Below are 25,548 nucleotides of genomic sequence, written 5' to 3'. Positions count from 1 at the left end.
TCTCCTGTGGAGCCTGGCAACAAAACACGCCGACCGCCAGTAGGCTTGCTTCCGCAAAATTCACGTTCGAGATTCAAATCGCAAAAAAAAACCAGCTTAGCTTCTTGTCTCTGATAATTGATGTAACCGACGCACAACTACGGCGGGAAATTTGGAGTTGGGAGATTCCATGTCCATTCATTACAAGGGGATACTGGGAGTATCTGATCACCTCAACGCCCTTCTCCATCCAAACACTCCATCGCCTTCCAAACTTAAGCCCGCAAATGACCCAAGGTTGGCTGTTTCGGCCTCGACCACATCCGAGGGTTTCTCCTTAACGAGAGTCTCGCGTCCCGCTACCTAGCCCGGCCCTGAGCTCTCTCCCTCCCGTATGTTGGAACGCGGCATTGCTGCAGGGGGTATGTGCAGAAATAAAAAGAAGGGTGACAATATGAAGACGCATGTTTGAAAATCGCAGGAACATTCCACCCATCAGTCCGGTACTCTTCTCCCACAACTCTAAAGCATGATTGAATTGACAGTGAGCGGGGCGGTGAGCCTGGCAAATGCCACAGAGTAATCTTGGTCCTCTGGCGTATTTTTTGCCTTCAGACGACGCAAGATCTTCGCTATAGAGCGTTCATAACGTAAGGTGTGAGTATCGGGACGAGCGCTCTGTAAACATCAGGTCAGCACCACAGCACATGGATATGGATGACTCTCCGAGTATCACTTACCCAATAGCGCCCACGGCAACCGTGGCTGTGAGGCCAAAGTAGGCCCTCTTGCGAATCTTCTCCTTGCGGAGCTCCGCTTCTGTCTTGACCTTCTTGGACTTGGGTGGCTCAGCGCCGCCCTCCTCCTTGCCCTCGCCGTCCTCATCTTGAGCGATGTCATCAGCCTTCCGCTTCCCCTTGCTGCTCGAAGCACCAGAGGCCTCATTGTCGGCCTTGACTGCAGCTTCCACCATGGCCTTAGCGTCAGCGACCATCTTGGCCGCGTCCTCGGGCGATGGGAGCTCGCCGAAGAGAGGAACCTCGAGCTCGACCTTGGTGTGCTTGACCTCGTCGCCCTCTTTGTCTACCTTGACATCTTGGTCCAGATGGATTTTGACCTTGGGCCCCTCCTCCACGGGCTCGAGCACAACGGCGGGCTCCTTCTCAATCGACTCGATCTTGAGCTCGGCTTCCGGAGCCTCCTCGACCTTTGCCACCTTGGACGTTGACGCGGTCGAGAGCTGCGACTGGTTCGGCGTCTCCCCGTTGACAAGGGTAGGCGAAACCGAGTCTCCGGTGCTAGACGGCAGGCTGTCGGTGACAACGGACGGCTGCGATGAGGCACCGCGGCGCTTCCGCGGGCTGGCAATCGCGCGTTTGCTGGCAGTCGACTTGGCCGGGCTGGCAGAGCGGCGGCTGCGCGAGGTGCGCGAGGTGCTCGGCGTGGGCGGGGCAAGCGTGGGTTGGCCGGAGAAGAACTTGGGCGGCGCGGTAATCTTTTTGGGAGGACCGCTGTCCGCGCCGGTAGTTGTCGCGATATCGGCGGGATCGAGCAGCGCGCGGATCCAAGGCAGGATCTGGTACTCCTCGGCCAAGATCAAGGCTTGCTCAGGAGGAATCCACACGTTCCCGGCTGTCTCCTCGGGGCTCGTGGACGGGAGCGACTTGATGTACTTGCGCTCCGCTTCTTCCTCCTCCTGCGTTGCGTAGGGAAATGTGGCCTTGAACATGCCGGTGGCGGACACGTATCCGTCCTCGCTGCGACGCATCAAAAAGTAGCTCGGCGGCGACGACTTGAAGATGCCAGACACGATTCCTTTTGGTAATGGAGCGCGCAGATGCGCGTAATCGAACGCGCCAAGCGCCGACGGGTGGATGTCTCCAGCGGGAACCCCAGCGACCATGCGTGCCGTTAGCTGTGTCTGCCCGAGCCGCCGACGGGCGACGAGTTCGCTATCTGCAAGGAAACGGGTTAGTTACGTGGCAGGTCTAAGGGGAAGAAGACGGATAGACGCACGAGGCGGCACATCTTCAAGCAGAAGAGGATTGTGTCGTTCGGGGAGATGTCTGTTTGGCGCCATGATATCCAGATGCCCTTTTCCAGAAAAAGAAGACGAATTAATCGCGCGACTCGGGCGACTTGTGCGCGTTCGTGAGCGCGGCGGGCGACCGGGAAATATTTGCGCGGAGCCGCAGGGGCCGTCAGGTAGCGCCGTTGTCGCGGGGATAAGCGTTAGCGAGAAAACTGGAAGATGAACAGAATGATGTCAGGAGGGGTATGCAGATGATGCGTATGATGCAGAGTCGGCGGCGGGGAGGTACGGTGGCGGCGCAGCGATATGGACACTTTCTGCGACCGACTCCTGGACTGGGCGCAATCTGTAATCTGTTCTTAGGAATTGACAGACCAGAGAAGGGAGTCTGGGGGTTGCCCAGGCGAAGGACCAACTGGCCGGCTCGTCTGCGCGACTCGAGCTGTGGGGAGCACAGGGGGAGGTCTCGCGTGTTGAGTGGAAAGGCACAGACCACAAGTGCCAGCGGGGATGAGAGAAAGAGCGCTATGATTGGGTGCGTTGATTGATTCTGTCTCCACATGCCCGGAAGGGTTGGGGTTCCAACAGCGCGCTCACCAGGGGAACGACCAGGATGCCGACTTTCTTCGCGGGAGATCATGCCCCGGGCAGCGAATTGTGTTCGTGCAGCCCTGCCCATGCTCAAAAGAGTGTCCGCAATGGGGAGGCGGCTGCTCCCATTCTCAAGGTGGTAAAGCGAGACTCGGCATGTAATCCGTTGCTGAGGTGTGCGGATACACTACGCGGTACGTTTACTTCACGTGTGCAGGCACCTTCCTCGTTCCCGCGTTCAGCGTTCGATTGCTCGAACTGCGGGGTGTGAAACCTGAACAACTGGTAAGGCTTCATTCTCCTCCCAGATTCGTTGATTGGGCAGCGATTGAATTGCCACGTCTTCTTGGGAGAAAGGACTGCAGACTACTGCCATCTAGCGTATTTCCACAGTGACCGCGACGGTCCTTAAGGACTGTGTTGCATTGTCAGCGATATCATCTACACATTGGCGTCGCAATATTCGCCGTTGGGAAGGGGTTGTCCGCGTTGAAGCACCCAGACCGTCGGCGATGGACCAGACGTTGCCCACCCTGGTCGCGTCGGAAAATCGCCGCTCCGTTTCGTGTATGCCAGGCCCAGCGCCGCCGGGCAGTCCCGGCCGGCCTGGCCGTGATACGGGGCCGAATGAGCGGTGAATCGATTGGGCCTTCTCAACCTGTGCTGTCCAGACACACACCGACGATGGGATGATGGGACACAGCGGGCCATTGCAAATGTGGAAAATGTCAGTTCTTTGAGCGAAAGGGGTCCGGCTTGCCCCCCTTACCTACCAGGCGCCTAAAAAATGAATGTCATTAAGCTACTACGTATGTTCAGCCGGGTGTTCTTTGAAATAGGCTAGGTCTGATGTATGAGCGGGTGTATCAATGCCACTGGCTATTGCTTCTACCATTATCTGGATGAATTTGCAGGGCAACGAAGCCGGAGACGGGCCAGGCAGTGTTGGGGGACCTCAAGTGAGAGAGCTTTAGTGCCGATGGTCCTGGCAGACTAATATGTTGTCTGTATACTGAGACTAATCGTGAACTCGCCTCACCCCCTTCTTTCTTCCCCCCGCCGATGGTGGGCGTTCCATATCTGTGACGAATGCACGGTTTGGCGGGGTCTGGCCGGGCTGCAGCTGGTTGGCCAAGCACTCCAAGCGGAACCCCTCCGACCACCACCCCTCATCACCGCCCAAATAAATAAGCTTCATCCCCGTCATCGCGCGAACACCCGTCAAGCCCCTTTTCAATCTTGTGACTTTCAGTGCAAGGCGACCGACAAACGAAATATTCCAGTTATCACCCCCAAGAACTCAACATCGACGGCGTGCAGCTTAAACTTATTATCAATTGCCCATCATGACTTCCGCAGACGAGGACCTGATGCCAGAGTCGACCTCTGGCTACAAGCTCTCCCAGCCTAAACAGAGTCTGGCTGAGTATAATAAGATGGGTAAGTTGTTGTGCGGGAAGCTGAGCTTGCATTGCTGGTTTCATTATTTTCCATGGGCAATTGCAGTGAAGTTTCAAAACTCGGAAGGCCCTGTGTCCAAGGGGCTCACGCGTGTGGTCCCTCTCGATATGTTGCCCCGACCAGCAATGCTCACTCATTACCCTCCCCCCTCTCTCCCTGGCCTGAGTTGGGAGAATGTCAACTCTTGAGTGCTTGTTCCCGACCCTCTTGCTATTCTATCTGAACTCGTGGGCAGGGCCTAAACCGCTGCCTTGAACCCTATTCAGCCCGCTGCCACAAAACGACCGACTCTCCATCGAACCCTCCCGTCCTCCTTACACTTGTGCTCCAAGTTAACCCCGCGATAACGCACCGCGAGTACGCTCATTTTAACTTCCGATCCCGACATTCACATCACGCCGCATCGCCTTGCTTTCTTTCCCCACTTCCCCCCCTTTTAACAACCGTTCAACGACCTGTCCTTGACCAAAGTGAAGAGACAAGATGTCCTCTGGCCGCAAAGTCAGCTTCCGCGAGCCTGATTTTCAGGGTGTTGAGTTCCGGGCCTTTCGCGAGAATGCCATGGCACCTCGTCCCGTGCGATGCCGTTCTCCTTATCCTCACGATTGTCCGGAGGAGAGCGAGGCGGAGGATGAAGCCGATACTCAGAGTGGCGAGACTGACAACGATGACACTTCAGATGAGAACGATGAGTCTCTTCAGCGCTACAAGAGGTCTCTCGGCCTCGCCGAGAAGGATCTCTCGGACCCCAACGACCCGCGCGTCTGCATCATCCAGTCGCTTACTATGGAGTCGCCCGGTCGCGACCCAGTTGTGATCGACCTTACCGCTCCCGGTAGCCTCGAGAACCTCAAGAAGCAGCCCTTCAAAATCAAGGAGGGTGCCACCTTCACCATGAGCGCGCAGTTCAAAGTTCAGCACGAAATTCTTAGCGGCCTGCACTATGTGCAGGTGATCAAGCGCAAGGGCATCCGTATTCCGGGCGGCAAGACCAGCGAGATGATTGTGAGCAGTCTCTCCCAAACATCCTTTCAACCGAGGCAAAAACTGACTCACAATTACAGGGCAGCTATGCTCCCAACACGGAGAAGCAGCCCATCTATACCAAGAAATGTATTCCCTCCCTAGCCTGTCGGCACTTACACCCATACGGCTGTCACTAACGTATCTCATTAGTTGCCGAGGAGACTGCCCCCTCGGGCTGGGCCGTTCGTGGTCGGTACGATGTCAGCTCTAGCTTCGTCGACGACGACAAGAAAACCCACCTGCAGTTCGACTGGACCTTCGAGATCGACAAGGACTGGTGATCCAGCCTACTTCACAACTCCCCGCCCGGTCTGGCATGAAAAAGGAACAGGCAGCTTTTCACTCGGCAATCACGGCTTTGCTTTCGCGGCACCTTCTGCGGAGGGTTCCTGATGGTTTTCCTCGCTCAACCTTCCCGCATCGCTATTGGCGCCCTTGGTGAAACGGCATGATGGAAGAAGTGTTTGGAGAAGTGGAGCGGGTTCCGCGAACAAGTTGAGCACCACTAGATTTAGAAATGTGAACCGGGGGGAGGCTTCTGGATGATGGGATCTGGCAATGCTTCCTTTTTTTTTTTTTTTTCTTTTCCTTTTGGTCGCCCCACGGACAATTACAGTCTCCGGGGCCGGCAGGAGAGACCTCGCCGCATCGCCGGACGACAAAACATAGCTGCTAAACTAGCTCATGGAGTCATTGTTTCTTGGTGCTACCGGGAGAGGTGCAGGTGTTGGAGATAGAGGCGAATCTCGGTTCTGTAGCTTCAGGCTTTTTTGGCTTTGCTGCCGACCAGCATGAACACATCAGTTTACCGACTGTTTCATGGGAATCTCACGGTCCAAGGTTGTATCAAACAGCCTGGTCATCGTAAATAAGCCAGTGTCACCTTCTAGCCAGGCCTCCATCACAAGAAGTAGTCGGGCAACGCTCCCCCATCAGCCCCCTTTTCTCCCCCACCACTCTGTTGGGCATCCTTGACCTGGTCATTTTCGGGTGCCGCCGCGAACACGTTGAAGAAGCGCTCCCCGGTATCGCTAACCTCGAGCACACTAGCCATGTTGCCGCAGCGGTAGCAGTAGTTGGGCGCGCTCCAAACGGTGCTTAGCCGGTCGTCGTACAGCACCTGGAAGCCTTCTTGGCAGAGTTGGTGGGCGCGCAGGATGTGGTTCATGTTGTTGACCGCCAGAAATTTCTTGACTACCTGCGCGCCGAATGTGTAGCCGGCACCCCGGGGTGATAGCGAGAACTCGTCGCGCTCCGGATCCGGGTCCGACCAGACCAGATCTGCCATTGGACCTTCGTGTGGGATCTCGCGGAAGCGGTCGATGATTTTGATCTGATCGATCGAGTGGATGGAGGGGGAGAGGCCTGCCGGGGCGAAAAGTGGTTAGGACCGAGTTCAAGGGAACGAGGAGCCGAGAGGGCAGGTGGACGTGGGGAAGATCATACCCCCGTGGACGCAGAATATCTGGTCGTTGATGACAACGCTCAGGGTCAAGAAGTCAAACATGTCGGTAAAGTAGTGCCAGACGTTGGCGTTGCCGTACTTCCGGGCGCATTCTGTGTAGAAGCCGTACGACTGGGTCACGCCCCGCGATTCATGATTACCTCGTATCAAGTGGACGCGGTTGGGGTATCTCAGTTTCAAACAGACAAGGAGAGAAATCGTCTCGACGCTGAACATGCCTCGGTCGACGTAGTCGCCTGTTTGCGGCTCGGGGTCAGCGGGATGTCCGGTACGGCTGAAGTGGGCTGGAAGCAGAGCAGCGCAGCATCACTGACCCAGAAACAGATAGTTGGTGTCCGGACACCAGCCGCCAATCTTGAATATCTCAATCAGATCGTAGAACTGCCCATGAATATCACCGACAACCGTGACGGGAGCGCGGACGTGGACAACATTGCTCTCGCGCATCAAAAGCTCTTTAGTTTTGGCGCATATTGCTTCGATGACCGACTCGGCCAGGAGTTCCTTTTTGTAGAGGCGAGAGATGCACTCGTCGAGGTCCACGGAAGCTGAAAAGGGGGGGGGGGGTCAGCCGTAATTTTCTCGAGTTACCAAACGTCGGTCAAGGGGGGAACGGCATCGATGTTTATAAACCTGCACACACGCTGCAAGTAGCGGAAGGGGAGGGGCCAACCGCGGCAGCCCAGCGCAAGAAACCCTGGGGCACTCACAAGGAAGTCCCGGCATTTTTTAGATGAACAAGTTGTGCAAGAATAGACGACCGGGCGTTATCAGGATCCGCAGAGGGGAGGACTATGACACCCGGTTCGAGCGATGACAACGGTAGAGAATAAGGGTACGCGAACCAACATATTCGCCGAAATTGGGCGTCACATCGAGCAGAAGCTGAAGAGAACGGTCGCTGTGGACATTACAACATATTGGAGAAGGATGGCAGCAGAGGTTTGTTGTCGAGTTGATGGGAGGCTCTGCGAAGCATGGTCCAGGGGCTTCCGGTCCAGCACTGAATCTGCAGCCCTGCATCTTTGACAGCAGGGCGCGTTCCCATCACAATTGACCGCCTGGTCGGAGAATCTTCGGCGATAAGGAGCGCGACCCGACCTTCCCTGACAGCCCGATAACAATGGAGGTCTCTGCCGCCGGAGGGCCTTCGCCAAGAGCCCGCTCATCCCACACGTGCTTGGGACTCGGGGCTTCCCCACATTGACACCTGGGAAGGTTCTCTCGGATTCAAAACCAGCTCCCTTCCCACTTGCCGCCCGTCTGGAAAATTCTCCCTCATCTTCTTGCAGCCCCCCTGTTTTCTCACTGCGTCGATGCGCCTTAAACTGTCACTTGATGCCCGACATTCTTCTCCTACTACTCTTGATTGCCACCGATGCCAGTAATCGCAATCTAGAACGGGAGTTTGGCGTTTCCTCTCTGAAGCTTGGAGGTGACATTTCGCCCTGGCTTTACGCCTGTTCTGGCCCATGATCGCGGTATTGCGGTCGGGCTTGAGGCGTCTTTTCCTCTTTGTTCGTTTCCAATTGTACCTTCGGGACGTCTGAGTCTGCCCAAAGCCCAGTCCAAAGGAAATGGATATGGCTTCACACCAGGCTACCCTTGGGTTTCAAGGGTTGGCCTGGCCTGGCGCTGGTATGTGGACGAAGACGTGGGTGAAAGCTCGTTGCCCCGGCTGGCTCGTTCCTCGTTTTATCCTTCCTATCCCTCACGCCCTGTCCTGGGGCTTCTCTCAAGTTGTATCGCACCTCCTATTCATCAAGACGTGGCTTGTATGAATCTGCACGGATCCGAAAGCTGGATCCTGTCTTCAAGCAGAGGCGTTGAAGAGCCATGTCAACAATTCAAAGTGTTCTCAAAACTCTCCTCCGCTGTTGGCAGCACGGCTGACTCTCGTCCGTTGCTGCTGATTTCAATGCAATAATTGCTGCTGCCCGAGCCATGTTCTCGTCAATATAACTTAATCGGGTTTCTGAGATGGCTGTTGTTGATGAAGCCTGCGCAAGACATGCGCGAGCGTGGTACTCGCAGCATCCGAGAGTAGCTCTCTGTTGCACGTGACTATGCCGCGGTCAGCCCCGCAGTCGGCGGCGGCAAACGCTCAAGCGCACCCTTCAAACCTCGAATTTTGGGCTCCGGCAGCAAGACCTGGCCGATCCACAGCATTGACTTTGGCCAGATCCACGCCACGCAACTTCAGAGCACACGAGGTTGAGCCCCGATAAATACTGCATCCGCGTCTCCTATGTCGCGGGAAAGACATTTTACGTTGGGTCATAGGCACAGCGGAATTTTGGAGCGCGACTACGGATACATCGCCGTCAGGATCCACTATTCTTGCTACTCGGGGCTCACACTGCGCCGGACCGGGTCGCGCCTCTTCACCATTCGTCGACGCGGCCCGCCTCCGGTTAACTTGCCAAAACAGGGTCTTGGCCTCTCGAGGGCATTGTGCCTCAAGGGAGACCTGTCTGATTGTGCTTTCATGCTGCAACATCTCACAGACCCCGTGTAGACGGTAGTCGATCCCGACCGACCATCGATGACTTGAGCCAGGCTGCCCGGGTTGACCGTTCCAACATCCGAACCGTTACCACTCGCTCGTTTAATGGTACGCTGTGCCAACCCCATTGGGCAACCATTTTGTTCTCTTCGCAGTTGTCTTCAATCTCTAGTTTCAGCCTGGTCAGTCATTGTCTCCGGCTTCCGTTCTTTAGGGTGCTCCAGGGCCTCTTGTCCTCTGTCTGCACTGGAATCGAGACCGCGATGAGCTCGAAGGCGCCTGGACAGGATGCCGCAGAGCAGGAGGCAGTATGTTACAACTGTGGCGTCAAGGGACATTGGGCGTTTGCTTGTCCGGAACCTACTCGCGAGGTGCCTGTGTAAGTCTTTTTCTCGACACCCCCCTATACATTGCCCATTTGCTGCTTGGCGTGTACGTTGTTGACAATGAGCAGGGGTCTCCAACGATGGCAGCAGCACAAAGAGCATGGAAACAATGAGCGAAGGGGCTCATCAAGAGACAAGAAGAAAGGGCCCATTGTCATTCATTACCCTCCTCCTCCTCCTCCTCTATCCCACATCGCCCCTGGTGCCCCGTACGGTCCATCGGCGGCCCCACCGTTCCCCCCTGGCGCCCCTCCGGCACCACCACCTCCTCCGAGCCAAAGCTATCAGCAGCCTAACTATCCGCCAAATCCGTATGTCGGCGGCTATCAGCCGCCTCCTCCACCGGCGCAATACGGACAATACCCAGCCCCACCCCCACCACCTCCCCCCAGTTATACTCCTCAACCGCAATATGGCCAACCTGCCTACCCGCCGTCGTATCCTCAGGCCCCGGGCTACTATCCACCTGGTGCTGCTCCTCCTTCAGCTCCCCCACCACCTTCGTACCCTCCAGGCACATACCCACCGCACCAGTCTGGGCAACCGCCACCTCCACCTCCTTCTACACCTTATCCTCCTCACTATCCAACCCCACCTCCGCCAGGCCCTTATCATTTCGCGCCGGGGCAGCCACCACCTTACGGTCCGCCCGCTCCCACGGGCCACCAGTACTCTCCCCCTCCCAGCTGGTCTTCAGCTCACGCCGGGCCATCGCCCCCTTCCTCGCGCTCAGCAAACCAAACCCCTTTAGGGTCCCACCGAGGCAGATCACTAAAATCCCACGGTTCGAAGAAATCACACCAGCACCGTGAACAGAATCGGCATGGGCATGAGAAACATGGGAAGGGAAAGTCCCGTAACGAGCGTCGCGGACATCAAGCCAGCCGCGACGAACAGCAAACAAAGACTGACGACTCGCGATCAAAGCCCGAAGGCAACGAGCCAAAGGTGCAAGATAACGAAGAGCAAGCGGGCGAAGGGAGTCTAGAAGACACCAGTGGGTGGGATCCCAGACTCAAGGAAGAGTTCAAGCAGGCCTTTCCGGACATCAAGACCAAGCCCGCTGATCCCGTTGGCATTCCTCTCCCGCTTGAGTACACCGACGAGCCGACTATACCGCCGGCCTACAATGCGACATGTGTGAAGTCCGAGTTCTTTCGGGAGGACAACCAGAAGGACTTTGGGCGGTCCATCAGGGAGCATCCTTCCTGGGCCACGCTTAAGAATGACCCAGTCTTTAGGCATTACCAAGGCATGGTCATGCGCTGCTTCCCCGGGAGCGAGCATGAATACCCAAGCTATGACCCACCAGATGCGCCCCCTTCGCCTTCATCCATCAAGATGCCCCCTCGGTTTAGGTTTGACCGATCAGCAATCAGGACGAAGCAGGACAGGCCAGAGGGACATCCAGCGGATAATCATGATGACCATATCCGGCCCCAGTCGCCTCCTGACCGCCGGCGGCGCGACTCGGGTCGCGACTGGTACGATGGGGACGGTCGCCGCCCGCGAAAGCGGTCTTTTGATGCTGGCTATGACCGCGACAATGGCGAACCGGACCCGAAACGGGCCCGACGGTGGTCTCTACATCGGAGAGACTGGTCACGTGAAGACCACGGCAGAGCCAATGTAGCTCGTCGGCGCAGTCCAAGCCCGCCGAGATGCAATCTCGAAGGGGACCCTTGGTCACCACGGGCAGGAGATACCAACTTCAGAGCTTCTAATGACCGCCGATATCATGAGGTGCACAAGACAACCAAGTACTCCCCGCCCCGGGACGAAAGGATAAGCTATTCGGACAGACGGCACGATAGCGGCTACCAAAGCGGGCATTCCATCGAGAAGGACACAGCACGGTACCAGGACGGCGAGTGGAGGCGTCGGTCTTCAGATCGATCATACCAGCGGCGGACCTCGCCGTCTCGGGGCCGAGACCGGAGTCGTAGCCGTAGCCGTGGGCGCAGCCAAAGGCGAAGCCACAGCCGGAGCCATAGCCGGGGTCGGTACCGAAGTCTCAGTCGTGGCCACAGCCGTGGTCGTAGCCGGGCTTCAACCCCGAGCAGGAGCGATCGCAACCGTAGCGAGTCGCCGCTCACAGCACTTGAAGCAGATCTGCTAGGTCTTGCCAGAGATTCTAGCGAGCCCGAAACCAAGCCGGTGGCGAAGAAGCCTGTCAAGAGGGTTCAGGTTGCCGCGGCCTTTGGGTAAGCTTTATACTAGGCCAAAGACCATCTTCTATCTGCACGTGCTAATTGCATAATTACAGTCGGCGCTGGTAGTCGGCCTCGTTCAGTCCTCGAATGCTTCAGCCTCACTGGATCTGAGGTGGCGAGTTACGATGAAACTTGACATGTGTTATTCTGCATGTCCCATGATTGCATTTGCAGCATTGCGTGTGGCGTCACTGGATAGGCGTCCGGGGCAGGGTCTGGACTTCCTGGTGACTTCAGATATGGCTCATTCGGGCTACGGCATAGCGCGGCAGTTGTTGGTAATTCTAGTACTAGTGTAGGCAGTAGGGATGTTGGAATCACACGGGTTGCCTGGCTGGGTATTCCGTAATAATCATCAAGACAAAGAGCAAGAAATGATGGTTGTCACCAAACATCAAGGCAGGCCTGCCACAAAGCCTCGATTTCAAATTGTCAGAAGCTGTGGAGCTTCTAAGAGTATTAGCCACATATATGCCACAGCTGTATAAGGCTGTTCAACGCTTTGGCCAGCTCCTTTGTCTATAAATATCAGTCGTTTTATCTCCTTTATAGATAGTTTAACAAGGCACTCTTTCCTTCGTACAGCCACCTACTACAAACACTGCTTTTAACGCTCCCGGAAGCTTATCACTACGTTCGGCAGTTATAAGCCCGGCGCCTTGACTGCTCCTCTGCTGACGTATCTTTAATATTAGTGGTAGCTTCTTCTATTACAAACTCTCTTACCCTACTTTAATACGCTTTTGACGACGTATCCGTTTATTATATCCGAGATCCTAGTTAAGACTTCTACATACCTTATAGGGCCTAGTTCCTAGAACTTGTAGTATATTAAACTATAATTGTAGGCTAAATTTGCTAGTATATAGGGATTTGTTAACCCTAATGATAACTGTAAGCTAGATTTAGAAGTTCTATAGTACCTAACCTATAAGTAAGCTAGAGATAACCTTATCCTAACTTTTTAGGAGTAGCTCTTAGAGGGATTATTGCCTTTAATATCTATAGATTTAATACCTTCTAATATAGCTATTATAGCTAAGTTTATATAACTATAAGACTCCTTTTATAAAGATATTATATATATTATAGATATTAGTAAGTAGATAGGATAGCTATAATGCTAGCTAGTATATATTATAGATTCTAAACTCTATAAAGCTATAAAAGTATATAGGAAGAAGGATATTAACCTTATTATAGGGATTATCTAGGTACTTTGTTCTATACTTATACTATCTATTATAATACTCCATATAATAGTTATAATATAATATATAACTAGTCTTAATATAGCTAAGCATTTAGGAGTTAATCTATAGTATTAGATTTATAACTTTAATATCGCCTTCTAGTAAGCTATCTAATACGATATCCTAGAAGTATAGGGTATATAAGGACTTTATACCTTTCTTAATACTATTACTATATATATCCTACTAACCTAGGTAGTAAATAAAAGGATAGAAATTGAGCTTGTTAATGGTATAGGATAGCTACTTTTAGAGCTTAGTACCCTTATTATAATAGATAAGATCCTAATTAATAATAATATATAACCTAGAGTCTCTTAGAAGTATAGAATCTTCTTAATAACTTATATATTAATACTTCCTATAGCTTAAAAGAGTAGTAAAGAGAGAGGTAGAGACTTATATAGAGACTCTTATAGCAGTTAATAGCGTAATATAAGATACCCTTATAAGTATTTAAGATATCTATAGGATTTAATAGACTATTATACACTTAAATAAGCTATCTATAGTAACAAATAACGTTTATACCTTTCTAATAAGGAGTATAAGAGGATTTATTAGGAGCTTAATAAGCTAAAGTAGGCTAGATTGAAAAATTAACTTATTACTAAGTAAGGAGAGTTATCCTGTTCTTATAACGAACCTAACTCAGACTTTTTCTAAAAGGGTTCAGACAAAGGTAGATTGAAAGGGACAAGCGGGCAGGTCGTCTAAGGGATTCGGTAAAGCCAAAGGGTTTATAACAACACTAGAGTTATCTCTTATAGTAATTAGCAATACTTGGTATAAGTACTATAATTATAATTATTACTACTAGTGAACTCCTAGAGTCTACCTAACGAGTAACTAGCTAGCTATATATATATATTTATCTATCCCTCTTTAATAGTTATTATTAGTACTATTTCTCCTTTTACCCTATGATTCTATATTGTCGATGGTGACATGTTATTATCACTAGTGAAGACCTTTGTCTTGGCGGTGATAATCTTCTGATTGGTCTATTAAGTGATTGGCTGTCGGAATGTCCTGTGTCCTAGCTGTAGCCTGCTAGGCCGTCTATATACTTATCTGTGATACGATGCCTCTCCTTAAGGCTTTCGACCTAAAAGCCCTCTTAGGCCGTTTTAAATAATGCTAATATCCTTTGCTTATAAGTATTATATTCTTCCTATTTCTGCGTTATAGTTATTATATCAATAAAATGCCTATAGAGAAACGAAAGTTGTATTCTATACGTTACTATGCTTCCCTTATTTAGAATATTACTAAGAATGGTTTTATTATTATACCTTGCTCTTAGTACGTATCGTAAGGCCTTATCTATAAAATGATTATATATATAAAGCGTTATAAGGCCTATATTTATTAAGGTCGTTCTTATAATAGCTCTAATATCTTACTTTCTTCCTATAAGCTTGTCTCCCTTTTTTTTTTTTTAGTACTATAATTTCTAATATTTGTTCTAAAAGATCGCATTCTTTAGGAGTAGTGTCATATCAAAGATACTAAACGTCATACCAAACTTAAGCTAGATAAATCCTAACGCTATCTAGAAGAAGCCTAGCACAAGTTATCCGAAAAGCTTATACGGCTCCGGCGTCTTCGTTAATGGAAGGAGTTTTTAATAGAGAAAGGTACCGATATAGTAGCACATAGTTTATCAACCTTAGATAAGTTAGAAGCGGTTAAGTAGCAAGAGTAGTAAGAGGTACCTATTATACCCTTGTTAGAGATTAATAATGCCGTCGATACTATTGACTAGGGCGTCGTCTTTGGTTCTATCCTAGGTTTTCCTTTAGTCAATCTAGGTTCTACCGGTGGAACTGTTCTAGTTTCTTGGGGCAGTTTAAATTCTTAACTAGTTCCTATAAGTTATCTTCCAGTCCGAAATCGAGCTATTTAACTAGATACTATAGTTCCCTATTAATGATATATAAATCTAGAATTTCTTTAATGTCCTATTCTTCTTCCTTGTCTTCTACTTTAACATATATAGTAACCTTGGCGTTTTTTGGTACTAGTTCAAGAAATGAAATATAAAAAACATCTATCTATAGTCGTATAGATAATGGTAACGATAGTTAGTAGTTAAATGTCGAAATTCGTTCTTTGATAACGAAAGGTCTAACCTTTTTAAAGTCTAGCTTCGTGCTTAGTTATTTGGTTCATAGGTTTCGTGTAATCAGGTAGACTTTGTCTCCCCTCTCTAGGCGAGGTCCTTCAAGCCTATATTTATTGTAGTAGTTCCTTATTCTAGTCTTAATAAACTTAAGTTCCTTTTTAAGCTTCTTATATAATGTGTACATTTGTTCTACTTTGACTACTGCTCTTGGTACTATAACCTCTAGTCCTTGCCTAAGGTCTGCTTTATATCTATAGTTTACAAAGAATAGTATGACTTTAGTCGTTTCCATTAGTATTATATTATAAGCGAGTTATACTATTAGTAATAGTATAACCTAGTCATCTTGCTAGTAGTTAACGTAAGAATAGAGATACTACTTAATAACTTGGTTTAGTCGCTCTATTTGTCTATTAGTCTATAGGTAATATATTATTAATAGCTTACTATTGACGCCTAATCGTTATATTAACGCTTACTAGAACTTTAACACGAACTTAGTATCTCTATCGGTAATCTATTCTTATAGCTAAGTATATACTAATATAACTTACCAATAGATTACATCCATTAGCTATTTAGCTATCTAGGATTCTTTATAGGGAAAGAAGTATAGCTATTTAGTTAGGCGATCTACTATAGTAAGAATACTATTATAGATTACTCCTATAGCTATATCCTTAGATTCTAATAGCTTTATAATAAAGTCTATTATAACTAAACTCTATAGTTTATTAGCTATTAGCAGTGGCTAAAGTAGTCTATATAGCTTATATCATACCGTTTTGCTTCGATTATAAATGTTATAGTTCTATATAACTTCCTTAACCTATACTATTAACTATAGAAAGTCGTAATGTTTCTTAACTTATACGACAGTCTTCGTAACTCCTTTATATCCTCTAAGTTTTGACTTGTAGAGTTCTCAAATCATCTATAGCTATTAATCCTAGTCGTAGATATATGCTTTGCCTTAGTACTAGAGTTTCCTATCTCTTTCTTCCACTCCGTTAGGTACTAGTGGTCCGGGTGCTGCTTAATACTATACCTTATTAATCCTTTCTTCTTAAAAGATTACGTAGCATTCTAGGAACGAGTTAAGTAGATTATCTTCTATAGGTATCTACGTTTCGTGATATAGCGTTCCGTCTATTCGTTCTTTAAATAACGGTAGTATTATTTCCGTTTATCTTTCTATATGATCCGTTCGTCGGCTTAAGATGTCCGCTCGTATATTCTCTTTGCCCTTCTTATAGCGGATCTCGAAGTTAAATTCCACGAGGAATTTTGCCTATTATATTTGCCGTCTATTAAGCTCCTTTATTATTGTAAAGTATTGTAAATTCTTATAATCTATATATATTTATACTGGTTTAATCGTATTACTAAGGTATAGTCGTTATTCCTTAAAAGCTTTAATAATTATAAGTAGTTCCTTATCGTAGATCGGATAATTAAGATATAGTCTATTAAGCTTCTTTGAAAAAAAGGCTATAGGATGTAGCTTTCCTTATTCGTCTCGTTATCCTAATTGTCCTCTAATGGCGTAGTCTAAAGCGTCCGTTTCTACCTCGAATAGCTTCTTAGGATCTAGTAATACTAGTACTAGATCTTTAGTAATGGTATTATAGATCTATATAAATGCTTGCTTATACTATTCTTTCTATTAGAATTTAGTATTTTTCCTAGTAAGTTTATATAAAGGTCGTATAATTGCTCTAAAGTTTCTAATGAACATTTGGTAGAAGTTTGTAAATCCGATAAAGCTTTGTATTTCTATGACTAACGTTAGTTATAGCTACTCCTTAATAGCTTTAACCTTTAAAGGTTCTATCTGGATTTGTCCTAGGGATATTCTATATCCTAGAAATACCGTTTTCTTAATATAGAATTCGCTCTTTTTTTCATTAACTAATAGTTTATACGCGTATAGCGTGTCTAGCATTACTTTTACGTACTTCTAATGTTTATCTATTATCTTAGAGAAGATAAGTATATCGTCGAGATAATATACCGTAAATTTGTCAAGAAAGGGTTAGATAGCTTGATTAATTAGGGCCTAGAACGTTACTAGCGCATTTATAAGTCTAAATAGCATGACAAGGTACTTATAATAGTTATAAGGTATCCTAAAGGCTATTTTCTACTTATTACCTTCTTTGATCTATATATAGTTATAGGCCGATAGTAAGTCAAGATATATAAAATATTAGGCTCTTACTAACTAATCTCGGAGCTATAAGATTAATAGTAATAGGTATCGGTTTTTTATAATCTATTTGTTAAGTTACTAATAGTTAATATATAACTATAGCTTTCTATCTTTCTTAGATATAAATAGGATTAGGTAGCTTACTAGTAGTATCGACAGGCAGATATATTCTCTTTAAAGGTTCTCCTCTAAATATCGCTTAAGTTTTTCGTTCTATATCTAGCTCGTATAATAAATCTTAAAGAACTTTAGTTATACTCTTTCCTTAAGCTTGATCTCGTAATCCTATAGGCCGTATTCTAGTAATCCTTCTAGATATTTCGGTTCGAATTCTAGGTGTCCTTCGTATTCCTTTAGTACTTCCCTAGTCTTGTCTCGTCTCTCGGTTTTCTGATAGTATATAAACTTAGTTCTATCTATAGCGATGCTAGCGATTTCTCCTGTCTTAACCTACTGCTCTAATTATAATGCTCTGCATTCGTTAATAGAGAGAACAGCTATCGGCGGTTTAGCTTGTTCCTTCTATTACGATATCGATATCGTTATACTGCCTCTTCTAGAGTCTATAGTAATCTGCCTATTACTATTCGTTTCTTATGGTAGATCTGTAGGATATGCCTTCCTTTGAGTATTATCTGCTTATAATCCTTATATGCTCCTTATCTTATTAGTCGAATACAACTCCGTTTAGGGTTATAGGTAGCTACTATTCTTCTAGCTAATGTCTAGGTTATAATCTTTATACTATAGTAACCCTAATATTATATCTTTATTATTACTTATATTCATAATACTAAATACGACTACTATAGTCTTCCCTACTATAGTGATATCGATTGGTTTGGTCTCCCTATATACCCATTATATCGGAAATGGCCCTTTGACTATGCTATACTTCTGCTTTATTCTCTAGGGTATTTGTAGCTAATTTACAAGTGTTAACGAAATTAGGTTTATGTTTGCCTTACTATCTACTAGTATGAGCATTTCGTACTATTTCCATTATACTATTATTTATAGTTACTTGTCTTACTACCGTTATCTAAAGATTATAGCGATTTCCTATATTTCTACTAGGAGGTCTCGATATTGTGGTCTCTTACGCTAGTTCCTCCTATACTACGCTACTACTCGCTGCTACTCAGGTGTTAATGGTTTCTAGGCCCCTCGAAGGGCCTTGACCCGTTTCCTAGGTCAGTGCTAACCTCTTCGGTTATTCGGCTAATAGCGGCTTTATTAATCGTACTCATTTCTATAAGCCATTAAGTACTTATAGCTTCCTACCATTAGGTCTGTTCTACTTTCTATTATATGTGCTATAGCTTTATCTAAAGCTCTCGAATTTACGACTTCTTTTCGTCTACGTGATAGAGGTAATCGTTACTCTAGCACGAGTCCTATATGTCTTGTCCTATTCTATAGTGCCTAGGCCAGGCTTGTTTTGGAACTACCGTGATGCCTTCTAGACTCTAAGCTTTAATTTTCTAGAGTAATTTGGCTACTCTATTTCTTATATCGTAGACCTATTCTATAGGGTAGAGGCTTCTGTCCTTATTTTCTTATTAGGTTAGCTAGTGATTATTTTTAAATTTGTCGTAGAAGTGATATTGGTATTCGTATGCTATATACTGGAACTAGAGCACTTGTATATATACCTCGTATTAAGGGTATAGTTATATAGCGTTGCCTAGGAGGTATTAGAATTCTTTCCTAAATCCTTCCTACTATATATAGACTATAGGTACTCTAATGCTAAGATAGGAGTGTTTCTTCTAATAGCTTTCCTATATACGCTCGTCTTTTCTACGGCTCGTATGTATAAATTAGTATTCTAGGTTCTATACGTCGTTACTAAGTTACTAGTCGTCAAGGTACTCGGCGTAGCTATCAGGCCTATTATATATCATAAGCTATTCTCCTTTAATAGTTTCTATAATACGTCAGAGTTCTCTTATCTTATCCCTCATTTCATCGCTCTACTAGGCAAGTCGAGTTAAGCGTCTATCCTATTCGTATAGCTCTATATTAAGTCGGAAAACTTTATTATAATACTATTCGATTCGTTTCTAGAGGAATGGAACATTAGGTCTAGGTCTTTTGTTTCCTTAGGTATCGGTTATCTACGATCTATCCTATCTCTATATGACCGTAAAACCCTACTACCTTAAGGCTAGGAGAATCGAAATTAGTAGTATGTACTCTCTTACTATATCCTATTTGGCAAGACCTGTCTCTAGGTCTATAGTAACTAGTTTAGAGTATGGTACTTGTTCGTCTTTACTATTATCGTTATATCTAAGACTATCTGTATTACTACCCTTGTCTTTGTAGCTTATGGCCGCTACTTTAATAATATCCTTAATAGTTTTGTCGATGACCGTAATTTCCTTTCTAGGGACTATCTTCTATTCTTTCTTTAGGCTTCGACATTCCCACTTATAGTGCTTTTTCTTTCTATAGTTATAGTAGGTAATATTAGACTTGTCTTTAGTTATCTTCTTCTAATCTTGCTTTTACACTATATTTATATCTATAGCTCTAGGGTATATCTTATACAAGGTACTGATATATATTTGCTTTTTCTTATTATTAGCCTTAACTATAGTTCCGTTTATTTAGCCTCGTTTCTATTACTCTTATATATAAAGTCGATTATTAATTCTAATAGCCTATATAATATATTTATCTAAAGTCTTAGGCTAATCGTACTTATATAGCTTATCTTTAACCTTTTCCTTTAAGCTATTATGGAATAATTATATCAATACCTCGTCGTTAAGCTAGGACTTAAGTATATCCCATCTAAACTATATAGTATAAGAGGCTACTAACTTAGTCTATCAGAGATTAGCAAGTCTTTCTTATATATAAATCTTCTCGTCTTTATTACTAAAAACCTTCTAAAGCTCTTCTTTAAAATGGTCGTAGGATCGAAAGACTACCTATATAAACACGTCTCGGTCGTCTTCGTCTTCCTTAGTAAGATAGTCGTTCTATATAGGTTTAAACCATCTAAGTACCTTGCCCTCTAGTCTTATAGCTATATAGAGGACTTTAGCTTTATCATCTAGAAACTTATTATCATTAAGCCGGAAGTAGGATCAAAGGTTTATTAGGAATCTTACAAGATCCTCCTTAGTTCCTCTATATTTACTAGGTAGTTCGATCTTGATACGGCTCGCTTTGGCAGTCTCGAGCGCCTTGATTTTGGCGTAAGCCTCGTTAACTAACTTCCACAAGTGCTTTTCGCCGTTCTCGAGTTCCTTAATTCGGGCTTAAGTAGCCTTATCTCTCTAGTCTAACTCCTAGATCTATTGCTAGAGTTGACCAAGCTAGGTAAGTAGCTATTCGGCCGTAACGTTAGTAGCTATATTAATATCGAGGTCGAAGTTACCTCTGTTCTAAACTATAATAGAACAAAGGGAGTAGTAATAATGTGTAACGAACCTAACTTAGACTTCTTCTAAAAGGGTTTAGACGAAGGTAGATTAAGAGGGATAAGTAGGCAGGTCATCTAAGGGATTTGGTAAAGCTAAAGGGTTTATAATAACACTAGAGTTATCTCTTATAGTAATTAGTAATGCTTAGTATAAGTACTATAATTATAATTATTACTATTAGTAAACTCCTAGAGTCTACTTAACAAGTGACTAGCTAGCTATATATATATAATTGTCTGTCCCTCTTTCATAGTTATTACTAGTACTATTTTTCCTTTTACCTTGTAATTCCGTATTGTCGATGGTGATATATTATTATTACTAGTGAAGACCTTAGTCTTAGCGGTGATAATCTTCTGATCAGTCTGTCAAGTGATTAGCTGTTAGAATGTCCTGTATCCTGGCTGTAGCCTGCTAGGCCGTCTATATGCTTATCTATGACAGTTCTAAGTAGTTAGGGGTAGGATACCCTAGTTCCCTTAATATATTAATTATTAGCCCTTAATTGCTTAGTAAGCTCTTAACTTACTATAGGGTGTTTAGTATAATCGCTTTATAATGCTATTCTCTTTTAGAAAACACTCTATTAGACTTATATAGCGCGACTTACTTAGTTAATATTAAGAAGTTCCTTTTATCTAGGACATTTGTTAAGGTAGAAGATTCTAAGTTTATTAAAGTAGGTATAATAACCTTTCCTATTAGTAAGAGGGGTACTTAGGTAATTAAGAATATTCTAGATAGACTATATAGACCGTATACTAAGAGCCTAACGCTTAAGGATATCGCTATCGTCAAAGGATTCTATATTAATATTATCTCAGAAGCTCTATTACTTAAGGTAGGTACTTAGTACTATAGCTTAGATTACTTACTACGTTTCGGAATACTAGAAAATAACGTTATACTTTATAAGTTAGAACGTAAGTACAATCTTACCTTCCTTAAATATAAGCTACTTTTCTACTACCTAAGCTTCCTAGACTACGTCTTAATTAGTAAAGTAGGTATTATAAACGTTTATATATCCTTATAGAACGTATTTGCTATATATAGTAAAAGGTCCTGGATATAAGCATTACCTATTATAAGAGAGGATACTAAGGATCTTTAGCACTTAAGAGCTAGCTACCTTAGACTAGAAGCATTAAAAGCGCTTATTAATAACATTAGAAACGTCTATATTAAGCTAGTGCTAACCCTCTAGGGTACCACTTAGTACCTCTAGAACCAAACCTTTGTCTAGTCAGATAGGGAGGAGCCTTAGCTTAAAATGTCTAAGGCGTCCAAGTATTTGTGGTCACAGTAGGTAAGTCCGACTATCTAGATGGTAACGACGATAGGGGCGAAGGCGGCGATAGTGATGTCCCTCTAGATAGACGTAAAAGAGTCTACTTACGTAGAAAAAGATATTCCTAACTTATAAACGAAAGAAGAACTATATCCTATTACCCTAATCTACTAGAGTAAACGAGTATTAAAAGCTATCTATTGTCCTTGTCTATCTTATCTAGCGCCCCTAGATAGGTAACCCCTTATTTATACCTATTATATATAGTAAAGCTCTACGGAACCGGAAAAATAAAACTATATCTTATATCCCTTTAGTTATATCAAGAACTCCTAGCCCTAGTCTATACTTTCCCTTCGAATTCGCCCTAAGACTCCTACTAGCAAATTTGGACCTAAAAACCTTACTTGCGTTCCTTGTAATGCCTAGCCTGCTTAGCTCTACTATTACCTTTAGGCGAGGGCCGTTTCTTAGATGCCTAATGCCTTTACTAGGCTTCTACTTTAGTATCTAGCGTATCCTAGCCTATAAACTATAGCAGATACTTAGGAACTAGCTCTAGATCTTTAGGCCCTAAGCGTTTAAATAGTAGGGGCTAAGTCTATTTAGCTAGATTATTATTAGAATGATACTAATAAGCCTGTCCTTTCTTAGTAGCTTAGGTCAAGTGTATCTCCTATATCTATATTAGCTTATTTGGCTTTGTCTTAGTCTGACTAGGCGGCCGTTATATTGTTAAAGGTACCTACTTAACTAGTTACTATTACTATAATCTTAAAGGTTTTCCTTATCCTTCTATAGCTATAAGTTACTCTTCTATCTATTCTACTATATATTAGTAAATAGCTATTCTTAGTTTATAGGGATACTTAAGCGCCTATTAAAGTAGCTAAGGTAGCCTAAGTCCCTTAGGTACCTTACTAAGAAACTGCTAGATAATATTGTCTAGGGGAACCTAGTGATCCTTTTTCGTAACTAGTTACTCTTTTATCGGCAGGGGGTTGTCCTCTCCTTCCTCTATCTAGATAGAGATAACTAATTTCGCCTGTCCTAGCTATAGCTATAATTATAAAACTAGCGGCCTGTAAAGTGGCTTGTCTATAGGCTACCTAGGTAGTTAATAAGGATAGATATCCCTCTAAGGGTTCTTCGGCTTCTCTAGCCAGAGGGAGCTATTAGGCGGATAGCCTAGAGCTATCTAGATTGTTCTAAGCTAGAGTATTAATATCTTGTTCTTAGCCTTTATTACTTTTAGCCCTACATATAGACGGCCCTTCTACTAGGGGAGCTTAAGCTATATCTTATCTCCCTATTAAATCTCTTAGAAGTAGAAGCGATAGAACTTAGCGACCTAGATACTATATTCCTACTAGCCTTTTTGCTTTGACGTTACCTATACTATTAGCTAATATATATAACCTCCGGGTAGTAGAAAAAGAAAGCTAGGGTAAATGACCTTATTCTATAGAGTCTTAAATAGGTCTTTTCGACTCTACTTATTAGAAGGATAGGAGTCTATATAATAAAGATAAGACTTTATTTAGTTATATATAGCTATAGCTTAGTATAACTATTATAAATGGCAAAGGATTACCTAGAATCGTTTTCTAGCTATATCCTTTTATTTCTATAGGGGTAGTACTAACTATTTAGGCTTTAGGTCGCTAACAGCTTCTAGAAAGATATAGATATATAGCTTATAAGATACTAATATATATTAAAGTAGGTTCAGGAGGTTATAACCGTTTAGGTACTCCTTTCTTAATATAAGCCCTTTAATATTATATAGGCTTATAGTAATATTATACTAACGCTAGCCAAAGTATATCTTTCCCTAACTATATAGCCCTATATATAAGGGAAATAGGTAGCTAATAATCTACTTATTAGTCTCAAGACTAGGACTTATAAGCTACTCTAGCCTTCTAGCTACTACTTCCCTAGGGTAGGGAATAGGCCTAGTATATAGTTTATTAAAGAGCTTCTAAGTATTGCCGCTCCCTAGGTAGTTAGCGATTTCTTCCCCTAGAACCTAAGTCATAAGGAGGTACCAAAGAAAGAGCCTTAGGGTTTCGGGATCCTCCCCTAGGAGGAGTAAAGGTAGTCCTACACTTAGTTAGCTCGGCCCTCTAGTCAGAGGGAGAGGAACCGATCCTTCTCTTCTTCTTTAATCTAACTCTCTAACATTGTCCCTATACGTGTTTACCGTCGGAAGACTTATGTAGAGTCGCTTAAAACCTAGATTACTAACATTTAGAAATAAATTGCTTAGTAGAATACTTACCTAATAGTACCTAGCTATCTAACTAGATAGAGAAGATATTTTGTTTGGCATTTTCGTAAATTAGCAATTTATAGTTTATAGTTATTAGTTATAGAAAAGAGAGAGGAGGAAGGTTAAATTAAGAGTATTTATAGACTTTCTAGTTCCTTTTAGATACCTTCCTTATCTAGCTATTCTAGGCTATATTTACCGGTTCTAGTGCTATCCGATAGGTAACTATATTAACCTCTATATAATTAGGTTATTCTTTATTATAACTCTAAGGAATGACTTTAACTTATATTTCATCTAATGGTAATAAAGGAGTATAACTTATTATATAATAGATCATTCTAGCCTAGGTATACCTTCTTTGAATAGAAGTCTAGTAGTTCTAATACCCTAACTATTAAATTATTTAAAGGATAAGTATCTCCTATTTCTCTTTAAACTTCTTTCTACTTTTCTACCCTTTTAACTAACTCTTACTTATAATTGTCTTCCTCTACTTAGATAGCTAGTACTACTTCTTCCTATATTACTTTCCCTTTAAACTTGCTATAAGCTCCTATAAGCAAGTTTAACTACTATGTCTACCGAAAGAGTTAAACGCTAGAGATATAAATCCTCTATCTAGGAAGATATAGAAATCGACGAGGATATTAAGCCTATACTTCCCTCGATAACTAATTAGCTAGTAGATTTGACGACTACCTAGGATAATTAGTTCCTAGCGCTTCCTAAGTTTGTATAGGTAGTGAGAGTAGCTTACCTAGAAGATCCCCTAATACCTTTAGATTATCTAGAGGTAGCCTTAATATAGTACTAGTATAAACTGTTCCTTTTATACTATAGATTCTTCTTTATTAAGTACCTTAAGATATAGGTAGTTCTATATATTTGCTAGGAGCTAAACCCTAATCCTAATACCTTAGAGTAGATATTTAGAATCCTAAGACTTGCTCCTACCTATATAAAATTCTTCTATACCTATAAGGGAGCTCTAGTAAAGTAGTTATACCTAGTTTTCGCGGAAATTAATAATAGTAGTCCGTTTGATTAGTAGATTTATACTATAGTTACCTATTAGGCTAGAGTTCTCGGTTTATTTATCTAGGTATTTGGGGATATATAAGAATAACTTCCTCCCTCTAGTTAGAGGAAGAGCTAATCGGGGGTATAGAAATCCGATACTGTACTAGGCCTATAAATAGTCTTACCAAAGGTCGATAACTAAGGTTATCCCTCTAAAGAACAAGAAGCCTATTACTATTTATACTATATAGCCATTCTATAGCTACG

General features: G+C 44.3%; 4 protein-coding genes across 4 annotated transcripts; 2 read left to right on the top strand and 2 right to left on the bottom strand.

Annotated features, from left to right (window-relative positions):
- Positions 1 to 79: 79 nt before the first annotated feature.
- On the bottom strand, positions 80 to 2,360 carry MYCTH_2135627 (uncharacterized protein). Its single transcript, XM_003666034.1, has 3 exons — positions 1,996 to 2,360; positions 720 to 1,935; positions 80 to 657 (listed from the first exon to the last, which is right to left on the bottom strand). Exons 1-3 carry the CDS (start codon positions 2,057 to 2,059, stop codon positions 612 to 614), a joined length of 1,326 nt encoding a protein of 441 aa, XP_003666082.1. The 5' UTR covers positions 2,060 to 2,360; the 3' UTR covers positions 80 to 611.
- Positions 2,361 to 3,771: 1,411 nt separating this feature from the next.
- Positions 3,772 to 5,501, top strand: MYCTH_2310488 (uncharacterized protein). The gene is made up of 4 exons (XM_003666033.1): positions 3,772 to 4,042; positions 4,743 to 5,068; positions 5,128 to 5,176; positions 5,240 to 5,501. The coding sequence occupies exons 1-4, from the start codon at positions 3,949 to 3,951 to the stop codon at positions 5,368 to 5,370; spliced, it is 600 nt and encodes a 199-aa protein (XP_003666081.1). The 5' UTR covers positions 3,772 to 3,948; the 3' UTR covers positions 5,371 to 5,501.
- Positions 5,502 to 5,736: 235 nt separating this feature from the next.
- Positions 5,737 to 7,372, bottom strand: MYCTH_2310483 (uncharacterized protein). The gene is made up of 4 exons (XM_003666032.1): positions 7,265 to 7,372; positions 6,869 to 7,102; positions 6,536 to 6,790; positions 5,737 to 6,454 (listed from the first exon to the last, which is right to left on the bottom strand). The coding sequence occupies exons 1-4, from the start codon at positions 7,278 to 7,280 to the stop codon at positions 5,991 to 5,993; spliced, it is 969 nt and encodes a 322-aa protein (XP_003666080.1). The 5' UTR covers positions 7,281 to 7,372; the 3' UTR covers positions 5,737 to 5,990.
- A 1,908-nt stretch (positions 7,373 to 9,280) lies between these two features.
- MYCTH_2310477 (uncharacterized protein) lies at positions 9,281 to 11,846 on the top strand. The gene is made up of 2 exons (XM_003666031.1): positions 9,281 to 11,650; positions 11,713 to 11,846. The coding sequence occupies exons 1-2, from the start codon at positions 9,507 to 9,509 to the stop codon at positions 11,723 to 11,725; spliced, it is 2,157 nt and encodes a 718-aa protein (XP_003666079.1). The 5' UTR covers positions 9,281 to 9,506; the 3' UTR covers positions 11,726 to 11,846.
- Positions 11,847 to 25,548: the final 13,702 nt, after the last annotated feature.

Source organism: Thermothelomyces thermophilus, chromosome 6, assembly GCF_000226095.1.
Source record: "Thermothelomyces thermophilus ATCC 42464 chromosome 6, complete sequence".
Lineage (NCBI taxonomy): Eukaryota > Fungi > Ascomycota > Sordariomycetes > Sordariales > Chaetomiaceae > Thermothelomyces > Thermothelomyces thermophilus.
This window is presented reverse-complemented; position numbering and strand designations above follow the sequence as displayed.

What these genes read in the sequence shown, in the direction of transcription:
- MYCTH_2310477 (XM_003666031.1), top strand. Translation starts at nt 9,507, where the DNA reads ATGAGCAGGGGTCTCCAACGATGGCAGCAGCACAAAGAGCATGGAAAC.
- MYCTH_2310483 (XM_003666032.1), bottom strand. An exon ending in CACCAACTATCTGTTTCTGG is followed by an intron (nt 6,791 to 6,868) that starts GTCAGTGATGCT and finishes AGCCGCAAACAG; the next exon opens with GCGACTACGTCGACCGAGGC. An exon ending in GATATTCTGCGTCCACGGGG is followed by an intron (nt 6,455 to 6,535) that starts GTATGATCTTCC and finishes TCGCCCCGGCAG; the next exon opens with GCCTCTCCCCCTCCATCCAC.
- MYCTH_2135627 (XM_003666034.1), bottom strand. Translation starts at nt 2,059, where the DNA reads ATGGCGCCAAACAGACATCTCCCCGAACGACACAATCCTCTTCTGCTT. An exon ending in GCTTGAAGATGTGCCGCCTC is followed by an intron (nt 1,936 to 1,995) that starts GTGCGTCTATCC and finishes GTTTCCTTGCAG; the next exon opens with ATAGCGAACTCGTCGCCCGT. An exon ending in GTTGCCGTGGGCGCTATTGG is followed by an intron (nt 658 to 719) that starts GTAAGTGATACT and finishes TGATGTTTACAG; the next exon opens with AGCGCTCGTCCCGATACTCA.
- MYCTH_2310488 (XM_003666033.1), top strand. Translation starts at nt 3,949, where the DNA reads ATGACTTCCGCAGACGAGGACCTGATGCCAGAGTCGACCTCTGGCTAC. An exon ending in GCAAGACCAGCGAGATGATT is followed by an intron (nt 5,069 to 5,127) that starts GTGAGCAGTCTC and finishes TCACAATTACAG; the next exon opens with GGCAGCTATGCTCCCAACAC. An exon ending in GCCCATCTATACCAAGAAAT is followed by an intron (nt 5,177 to 5,239) that starts GTATTCCCTCCC and finishes GTATCTCATTAG; the next exon opens with TTGCCGAGGAGACTGCCCCC.